At 45.0% G+C, this 10,506-nt stretch overlaps 1 protein-coding gene across 1 annotated transcript in view; it reads left to right on the forward strand.

The window, feature by feature from the left end:
• Positions 1 to 9,784, forward strand: part of SLC25A48 (solute carrier family 25 member 48) — a 43,543-nt gene extending 33,759 nt beyond the window's left edge. The window contains exons 7-8 of the mRNA XM_086413624.1: positions 6,363 to 6,492; positions 9,030 to 9,784. Of these exons, the coding sequence (XP_086269750.1) occupies positions 6,363 to 6,485 (123 nt within the window). The 3' untranslated portion in view covers positions 6,486 to 6,492; positions 9,030 to 9,784. The remainder of the gene's footprint in view (positions 1 to 6,362; positions 6,493 to 9,029) is intronic.
• The last annotated feature ends 722 nt before the right edge of the window (positions 9,785 to 10,506 follow it).

A 10,506-nucleotide genomic window follows, 5' to 3' on the forward strand; every position in this document is an offset into this window, starting at 1 on the left:
ACTTCTGCTGCTAAGTCGCCTCAGTCGTGTCTGACTCTGTGCGACCCCATAGACGGCAGCCCACCAGGTTCCCCCGTCCCTGGGATTCACCAGGCAAGAACACTGGAGTGGGTTGACATTTCCTTCTCCAATGCATGAGAGTGAAAAGTGAAAGTGAAGTCTCTCAGTCGTGTCCGACTCTTAGCGACCCCATGGACTGCAGCCCACCAGGCTCCTCCATCCATGGGATTTTCCAGGCAAAAGTTCTGGTAACCACAAATCTAATATTTCTTTCTGTTTGTTTGTTTTAGAAGTATAATTGACCTACAACACATTGTTAGTTCCTGGTACACAGCATAGTGATTTGATTTTCCTGTACATTTCAAAATGATCACCATGATAAGTCTGGTCACCATCTGTCACTGTACAAAGATATTACATAGTTATTGACTATATTCCTCGTGCAGCACATTTTATACCCATGACTCACTTATTTTGTAACTGAAAGTGTGTACTTGGTAATTTCCCTCACCTGTTTCTCTCTTCCTCAACACTCTTCCCCCTCGCAACCACCTGTTTTCTCTCTGTATCTATGACTGTGTTTCTGGTTAGTCATGTTTGTTCATGTGTTGTGTTTTTTAGACTCCACATATAAGTGAAACCATACAGGTTTTGTCTTTGTCTTATTTCACTTAGTATAATACCTTCTAGGTTCATCCACGTTTTCACAAATGTCAGGATTTAATTCTTTTTATGGCTTGGTAATATTCCATTGCACATATATGTATCATCTTTATCCATGTATCAATTGATACACAATTAGATTTCTTCCATATCTTGGCTACTGTAAATAATGCTGCAATGAACATAGGAGTGCATATATCTTTTCTAATTAGTGTTTTATTTTCTTTATGTAAATACCCAGGAGTGGAATTAGTAAATTGTGTGGTTGTTCTATTTTTTAATTTATTTGAGGAACTTCCATACTATTTTCCATAATGGCTGCACCAACTTACCATTATGAACACTTTTCTCCACATTCTTGACAACATTTGTTATTTCTTGTGTTTTTGATAATAGTCATACTGACTGGTGTGAGGTGCTATCCCATCATGGTTTTAATTTGCGTTGCCCTGATGAGTACTTTCCATGTGTATGTTGGCCATCTATATGTCTTCTTTGGATAAATGTCTATGCAGGTCCTCTGTTCATTTTTAAATCAGGTTGTTTGGTTTTTTGATGTTGAGTTGTATGCGTTCTTTGAATATTTTGAATATTAACCTCTTATCAGATATATCATTTGCAAATATCTTCTATCACTCATTAGGCAGCCTTTTTCTTTTGCTGGTAGTTTCCTTCACTGTGAAAAAGCTTTTTAGTTTGATGTAATCCCATTTATTTATTTTTGCTTTTGTTTTCCTTACCTGAGGAGACTGCTCATAAAATATTGCTAAGACTAATGCCAAAGAATGTACTGCCTTTGATTTCTTCTAGAAGTTTTATAGTTTCAGGTCTTACATTTAAGTCTTTAATGTGTTTTGCATTTATATAGGGTGTGAGACAGTAGTCCAGTTTTTCCAAAACCATTAATGAAGAGGCTGTTTTCTCCCCATTTTACATTCTTGGTTCTTTTGTTGTAGATCAATTGCCCATATAAGTGTGGGGTCATCTCTGGGCCCCCTGTTCTGTTCCATTAATCTATTTGTTTGTTTTTGTACCAGTACCATACTATTTTGATTACTGTAGCTTTGTAGTATAGTTTGAAAGCAGGGCACATGATACTTCCAGCTTTGTTCTTTCTTAAGATTGTTTTGGCTATTCTGGGTCTTTTGTATTTCCATACAAATTTTAGAATGATTTGTTCTAGTTCTGTGAAAAAATGTCATTGATATTTTGATAGGAATCACATTTAATTTGTAGATTATCTTAAGGAGTATGGTCTTTTAAATAATATTAATTTTTTTAATGAGCATGAGCATGGTGTATCTTTCTATCTCTTTGTGTCATCACTGATGTCTTATAGTTTTCCAAGTACAAGTCTTTTACCTCCTTAGTTAAACTTATTTCTGTGTATTTTTTATGCAACTGTAAAAAAGACTGTTTTCTTAATTTCTCTTTCTTTTAGTTCATTGTTAGCAACAAATTTCTGTATATTAATTTTGCATCCTACAACTTTACTAAATTCACTGAAGAATTCTAATAGTTTTTTGGTGGCATCTTTAGGATTTCCTTTGTGTGATATTATGTCATCTGCAAACAGTGACAGTCTTACTGCTTTTCAAATTTAAATTCCTTTTATTTCCTTTTCTTCTCTGATTGCTGTGGCTAGGACTCCCAATACTATGCTGGATAAAAGTGGTAAGAGTGGATTTCCTTGTCTTGTTCCTAGTATTAGAGGAAATGCTTTCAGCTTTCACCGTTGATAATGAAGTTAGCTGTGGGCTTGTAATATTTGACTTTATTATGTTGAGGTATATTCCCTCTATACCCACTTTATTGAGAATTGTTATCACAATCGGATATTGAATCAATTGTCTTTTGTATTTTTTTTGTAGCAGAAGCACAGTTTGTGGTTCAACCAACAAGTACAAAGGGAAACATAAGAGAGATTCAAAAGAGATGCTCAATTTTTGAGATATTCTGTTTTCCCAAGTATTAATGTGTCATATTTCCAAAAAGTCTGCAGAAGCAAAATATATTGCTGATATCATTTCCTACAAAATTTACTGTGTTGTTAAACGCAAAGTCCTAGAAAACAACTGAGGTCAGATGATTGATTTCTTAATCTCAAAAGTGTCTGACCCACAGTGTATATTCAGACAGGTTTTAAGTCGTAATAGCAATATTAAAGCTGATTAACTACATTATTGATGGAGATTAATTATTTTTATTAATTGATTAAAAATATTATAGTATTTATAATATAAAAATAGGAAGCTTCAAAAGGTATAAGAGGGACACAAGAGTGTTCCTCCTGTGACCCCCAGTCTTTTCTCAAAGGCAATCAGTTATGAGTTTCTTGTGATATATTTTCAAATATTCACAAACTGTGCAAGCATATATGCATGTATATATATTTATGTGTGTTTGTATAAGTGTTTGCATATAAACATACATAGTAACATGAAAAAAATTCTACACATCCCTGGAAAGTTGGGTAGTCTAACCATCAGATCCCCAGAAGCAGCAGGAAGAGCACCTTTTCCTAAAGCCTGGGGCTGCCTCCAGTCCCAGTGTGCTTATTGCTGGCTTTATGGAGTCCCCATTCCCAAGGAGTTCTGCTGCAGCTCACTGAGGCTGCAACCTGTTCTCACTTCCCTATGGAAGAAGAACTCGATGTAGTAAAGAACTGGAAAGGAGTGAAATAAAGATGATGATGCCCAATTTTAGTAGCCCCTTATAACTCAGTGATTACCAGGAAAGCAGTCTTGATGACAGGGGAACTAGAAGTCCATGGACTTCGGGGGCAGCCCCAAGTCAGAATGGTAGAAAGATGGGGTAGTTTGGGATCCATTCTCTGCCTGCTTTGAGGATCATCCTGAACCACATGGGTCATAGCTCACACTTGGAGAGCTGTCATCTGCAATAAGGAGGCTGAAGGAGTGACTTGATGTCCTCTAGCTCCACAGAAGTGACTGCTTTGAGTGGGATCAGGACAGTTGGGTGAGACTAGATGACTCTAAGGAGAGATGGAGAGGACCATTTGTAAGTAGACAAGCTTCCTGAGGCATCAGGGTTGGTTGCTCTTTGGTTCTGCCACTTGGGGGATCTGGAACCTTTCTTCTGCTCTAGGAATCCCCCTTCGCCACTGCCACAACCACCACCAGGACTCTTTTGGCTCAGAGACTTGTTTTTTCTCATTAAGGAATTTGTTCATGTGTTCATTCACTCATTCCTTCACTCATCTGCCCATCCAACTAGCCATTGATTCGTTTAATAAGATTTATAGAGGATCTTCTAGACCAAGCACAGTGCAGGTGCTGGGGATTCAAATGGGAGCCATACACATAGCCCAGCTCTCACTACTCTGATTAGGACTCTTAATGAGTGGATAGACAAGTCATAGGTGATTGGAGGATGGTGTGAGAAGGGCTGTGATGGCAGAGATACTGAGGGCACAGAAGGCAATGGGTCATAATCCTACTTGGTGTGGCCGTGGCAGGGCTACCAGAGGGTAGAACCGAGTCTGGAGGCCATCCCAGCACCGGGGACCAGAAGAGGGTCAGTGGTGGGAGAGAGCTGGCCCGGCAGGAGGAATGGCAGGCCAATATACTGCCCACAGTGTCAAGTGTAAGAGGCAGCTCAGAGAAATGCAAGGAGCATGTGGGTCCTGGAAGGTCAGGGAAGGGTATGGACTTGATCTTGGGAAGTGGGGAGCCGTTGAGGAATCATGAGGAAAGACTGTCTAGTGATCTTGTGTTCCAAAGGCCAGGGTAAAAGCCAGCAGGTCTGCACTCTGCTTGCCATCTTTGGGCCTCACAGCAGAGCAGGCCACAGCCGGGGGGAGGTCCTCTCTGGCTGTCTGAAGTGGCCCACTGCTCCTGCATGGCCCAGTGCTGTCAGGGAGGAGGATCCCACTCCAAGCTGGGTCCTGCCTGGCCTGCCTTGCCTTGTGGAGGTGCACACGGGAGCCTCTGTGTACACCCAGCATGGAATTTTCCTCTCGGAGCCTGACCCAATTCCTTGTTGTTATTCAGTCACCCTGGGTGAATTCCATCTCTGTGGAATTCCAGAAAGGTTAGACATTAGAGAGGAGTGCTAATGTTACAAGGAGCCTGCTTGCCCCTACCTGAACGCTTCACTGTTTGTCTTGGCCACTTGCTCATCTCTGTGGATCTTGGCCCATCAGTTCCCTTCCCTGGGGCCAAGGCTTCCCCCCAACCCTGGGTATACTGGGGCCCTTCTCTCTCCTTCCTGACAAAGCTGCATGTCCCAGGCTTCCACGAGTGTCACGCTGCAGACACCTCTCCTGAAGGGATGTCACCTCATGTCCTGGCCCATGACAGTGGTCTGCACCTACCCTGACACTAGAGTCCCAACAACTAAGGAAACTGGGTCATGCAAAGGGCTGGACTTCTACCTTCTGAAAATTAAAGTACTGAGAAGTACTATTCACAGACTACAACTGAATAGTAAATTATACAGGCATCAGTTAACAGGTTACCTCTTACACCCGACAGTTCTCAGGTCATTCATGTGTGAGTAGCGATTTGCCTTCAGACGTGTCATCTCTTCCCAAAGAAGACATTTAATGACAGCTCCTCCCCACCCTGGGGCTTCCCAGGTGGCGCTACTGGTAAAGAACCCTCCTGCCACTGCAGGAGATACAGGAGATGCAGGTTCAATCCCTGGGTTGGGAAGATCCCCTGGAGGAGGGAATGTCAACCCATTCCAGTATTCTTGCCTGGAAAATTCCATGGACAGAGGAGCCTGGAGGGCTACAATCTATGGGATCACAAAGAGTCACTCATGGCTGAAGCAGCTTAGCACACCTCTCCACCCCACCCCTCACCAAGGCCTTTATTTGTTTTCATCATGTTATGGGTTACACTGCAATTATTCCTGAATGGGGCTTATGTCCCCAGTAGGTTATAAACTTCCCAAGGGCTGGGACCACATCATATAGATCAATGTCTACCCAGCACCAGGCAGGAAGAGTCACAGTGAAAGGGCAGCACTCCCTAGGGGTGATAAATCCAGTCTTCTTGTATTAAAGGCAGAGTTTAGCAGCTCAGCACAGAGACGCCTCAGCATTCATGACGGAAGTGCAGTGCTACTCTGTATGAAGTAGTGATTTCATACACTATTGTTAATAAGGATGGTGTGATTTGTCAACAGTTAAGGAGTGCTTACTGCAGGACACGCACTGTGAAAATGCCTTTAAAAGCAACATGTCATTTATTCCCTCAACAACTGTAGGAGGTCAATAGTATTATTGCCCCTATTGGACAGGTGGGAAAATCGAGTTCTAGAGCCTTGGCCAATTTCCCAGGTAACATAGCTGCTAACTGGCAAAGCTGTGCCTGGACTCCACATCTGCCGTCTGGAGCATGGCCTGAATTAGCTCCCCCTACCCTGCCCCTTCTGGGACGTCCTGTGAAGCACCAGTCACAGTGCTTGGTCAGGGCCTGGTGCCCTGTCTACCACTGCAGAGCGTATGGAGCTGTAACTTGCAGTCCTAGAACCAAGCATGTGTTCGCGTGCTCATGAGAGAGAGCACAGTTTTAAGCAAGCGAACGTGGTGTTCACGGGACTCACCTGTGAGCTGGTAGTATCTAGCGCATGCATACTGGGCCTGCAAAGAAACGAGCCTTCAGAAGTGATGTGGATGGGGGCGGAGGGTGCCGGTCCGTGTCGTGTGATAACCCCGCCTCCTGCCAAAGGTGTTTTTCAGAGGCATCACGGTCAATGCCGTGCGGGGCTTCCCCATGAGCGCGGCCATGTTCCTTGGGTACGAGCTCTCGCTGCAGGCGATCCGTGGGGACCACGTGGTGACCAGCCCCTGAGCGCCAGGTCAGTGCTCCTCTTTCCCTGCCACTTGTGCCCTCCCGGAACTTAAAACCCCTTCTTTGCGTGAGAGTGGTGTGGACTTCGGAAATTTCCCTGTTTGTTTCCTGTTTAATCTGTGTTAGTTCAGGACTGGAATTGCCACCCTTCTTGTCATCAAAAAGCTCTTCTGAAATGCCCACCTGTGGCTGGTCATGAGCTAGGCGGTCAGTAACTGAGGCCGGCCCAGAACTTACCTGTTTGTAGCGAGCTCATCTGTCTGTTTCCCATTCAGCCCTTGGAGAGAAGTGCATTAGCTTCACCATACAAATTCAGTAACCCAAGATAGAGGTCTCGAACCAGGGTGCCCACCCTCTGGTACACTGTCTCTCCACCTCACTACTGAATAGACTCCTAAAGAACAGCCTTTGCCACCATCTCTGCCTCCCATACCCTCTCCTTTTCCTGTTCTCATTGTAGAAAAGTCACTGCAACCAAAGGGATCTGAAAACTGAAGTCTGAATAAGTGACTGCCTCGCTCCACTGCCCTCGATGGCTCCCGATTGCCCTCTAGGTTAAGTGTCAGTCCTTAAAGCCCTCGTCCTCAGCAGCATCCTGAACACACCACCCTCACTCTTGCCTCCGGGCCTTTGTGCATGCTCTTCCAGCCTGACACCTCTCCTCAGACCTTCCTCTTGTCCTTGGCCTCGCCAACTCCTCTTTGTGATCCAGGCCCTGGTGTAGGAGCCTCCTCCTGCAGGAAGCCTGCCCTGATGCCTTGGCCAGGAGGAGGCACACCTGCTATAGGCTCTGCTCCCAGTCAGCTGAAGGTTCGAGGGGAGCTATAACTGGTTTTCTCCTTTGTATCATTAGTGCTTCCCATGAAACCTGGCGCACAAATGGTCGCACAGAAACATAATCGAGTAGATGGATGACCAGCTTCCAATATCCCCTCAATTCCTCCTCCTCTTCTTCTCCCTTGTTTTCCCCTTCTCTTGTTTCAGAGCTCAGAAGACAAAGTGGAATGAGTCACTGAATTTTCTGGAAAACAAGAGACCATTTTGCTTCAGTCATGGCAACTGCAGATTCTCTTAGAAAGGGTGGTTGGTCCTCACTAGGAAGGTCTAGCCAACCTGTCTGCTGCCTGTCCTGTATAAGAGCCCAGCTAGGATGCATGGATGGGGCCAGATCCTAGAGCCAGGGGAAGGGCAGGATGGATGAGGCTGATGAGAGTGAGTCCAGGCCCTGCCCCGGACGCTTGCTTTAGTCACATGCTTTAGCTTTTTATTAAAGCACCTACATCCACAGCCTTCCTGGCTTTTTGCCCTCTCTTACAAAAGGGAAAGGGTAGCAACACATTTTGCATAATTAAATACCCTGAGTAAAGAGTCACTGTTACTTGGGTCATGTTCAGGACAAGGAGGATAAATCTGGTTCTTAAAACTTTTCAGATACTGACCACATCCTCCTTTTAACAGATGAAAGTGGCTTTAAAAAAATCCTATCATAAAATCAATGCATTTTAATGTAGGAAAACATAGAAAATGCAAATAAAAAGAATAAAATAAAAATACCTTTAATCCCATGGCCTTGTTAATATTCTTCCAACTTTTTTTTTATCCCCCAATTGGGATCCAATGTTATACAATGTTTTATAGCTCACTCCTCCCATTTAATAGTTCAGGACCATTTTTCCATGTCATTAAACTTCAGCTGCAAAGGGTTTTAATGCCAAGGCTTCACAGATCCCAGAGTTGCTGGACACTTTCCTGAGCCATGGCTCCCTGCCACTCACGGCCACCCTGGTTTGGCTACTTCAGGAGGAAGGAAGACGTTTCCAGCAAGCCCAATTCTGATTGTCTTGGATTTGGCCTTTCAAAGCAGTGACTGGAAGTTTTTCCTTCTGAAAATGCTCTGATAAGACAAAGGGCACAAATGTCTGTGTCTTTCCTGTGCACGGGTGGGTGGGGCTAGTGCCTCTCAGGTGGAGGAGGGAGTTCCCAGGAACTCTTCTGGAGCCTTGTCTTGAACAAGCCTCACACAGAGAGTTCAGCTTCCTGCTCTAACCCAAGAACACCAAGGCCCTTCAACAAGTCCTGGATCTGAATTTACCAAGTAGCGCTGAGATCTCTGGCAGCAGTAGCAGCCATGCTTTGAAGACAAGGGAGTCAATTCCCTCCTTGTAGCCTAGACTGAGGACAGAGTGGGGTGAGGCAATTAGAGAATTAGGGAGCCCTGCAGTTCCTAACAAGTGGTGGGATGCTGTCTATCTCGAATGATGCTGGCCCACCATCTGCCGTGACATTCGAACTTCACTGGCCCTCTCTCAATTTCAAGAAAAGTTCATTTTCAAGGCAAGAAGATACATTTCCCCACCCCCCCAGCAATGTCTTTCATTGAACTTTTACAAAACAACCCTGGACAACCTCATAGCCCCTCCCCAGCCTGTTATCATGGTAATACTTTGCCCAGTGTTGCTTCACAGAAGCAATTTGACTCCTAGATCTTGCTGACTGATAATCCCAGTGAGATGACAGTCTTAACCTTTCCTCCTTTTTCCCCAGGTTCAGCATCACCTGACCAGAACCTCATTCCGCGACAGCCAATGCTGATGGTGGCAGCATCTCCAGAGCCTGAGGTGGTGAATTGACCGAAGAGAGAAAAGGCCTCTGCACTGACCCTAAGCCAGCCGGGCTCACCTTGAAATCCCTTCTTGCCCAGCATTGAGTGCAGGTGGGGTGGGCATTCTCTGGGCCTTCTTTTCACGTGGAGAGCAAAACAGAACAAAGTGAACTCCTGATCCACAGTCTGATTTCCATTATGATGTCATTAATCTAAATTTGACTTCTCACTGGAACCACGCTGGAACCACGTGGGGAGACCACTGCTCTTTTGCTATTATGTGTCCATGACGTCACTCCTGCTTCTGTGCCACCAGAGACTTCCCTCATCAGTCCTGCAGCCCCTTCCTCCTGAGGTGAATGCAGTTTCTGAATCCTTCTCAACACGGTGCCCTGGGGAGCTACCATCAGCCAGCCTGATGCATCCGTTCCCAGCTAAATCCCAGTGGGGAAGGTATCTTTAGATTCCGAATCCCCCACCCTTTTTCCCCCCTTGAAAGGGTCTTCCTTGATTTTTCCACAGCCCCCCATCCCCCTTGAGTGATTAAGAGCATGTCTCTGAAAATCCCCTCTCCTAACAGGCCCAGTGCCAGGACAAAGCATGGCTCTGGCGCAAAGTCGAAACGTTCAGTCTCGTCAGTTTATCCTGTTACTGTAGCAAAGGGTTCCCTGCTTGAAATAAAACCCTTAGTATGGTCTCCTTGATTTTTCTCCTTTACTACCGCTGGCCTTGCAGCATCCCAAGGCAGCTCTACGGGCTGTGGTCTAAACTCTCCCTCCCGCCAACACCAGGGTGTTTGCTCATTCTTTCAGTCATCAAACATTTTTGAGCATTTACTCTATTTCGACGCTATCCTTGTGTTGGGGACAGCCTTGAGGGTCCCCCGTGGTCCTTCCGCTCCGGCGTATGAGAGGCAGTTCTGTTTACACGAGAGTTGGGTCTGCATGCATCACTGGGCTGGGTGGGCACTGTGGATGCTGAAGAGAGGATGACTGGCATCTGGTCCATTACCAGGGGAACCTGAGGTGTTTTCTGTCACACAACCAGAGCACGTTAATTAAGTCCTCCTCAGTTGGATCATTGCCTAGTGCTGCTGCTGGTTGCCAGTTTGTTTCGAAGTAGTGTTGTATTCGCTGGGCCAGCTAGGGTATTCTCTTGGGTGCTCCTGATGAGCTGAGATCCATAATAGCCTTCTTCAGGTAGAACCTGTCCCAGAGTCTCTTGATCATCTTGGCTCTTCTCCATGATTGAAGGAGGTAAGTTAAAATGGAAATATGATGTTGGCAGTATATTAAGTGCAAAAATAAAGTAGCAGGATAAAACGTGATGTTTTTCATTTTTAAAAATATGTTATATAATATTTAAAGATGGATAATTACATAGACATTGAAAAGAATCCATAAGGAGACACATCAAACC

Source organism: Bos grunniens, chromosome 7 (genome assembly GCF_055505025.1).
Source record: "Bos grunniens cultivar Pamir isolate PY7600 chromosome 7, Bosgru_T2T1.0, whole genome shotgun sequence".
Taxonomy (NCBI): Eukaryota; Metazoa; Chordata; class Mammalia; order Artiodactyla; family Bovidae; genus Bos; species Bos grunniens.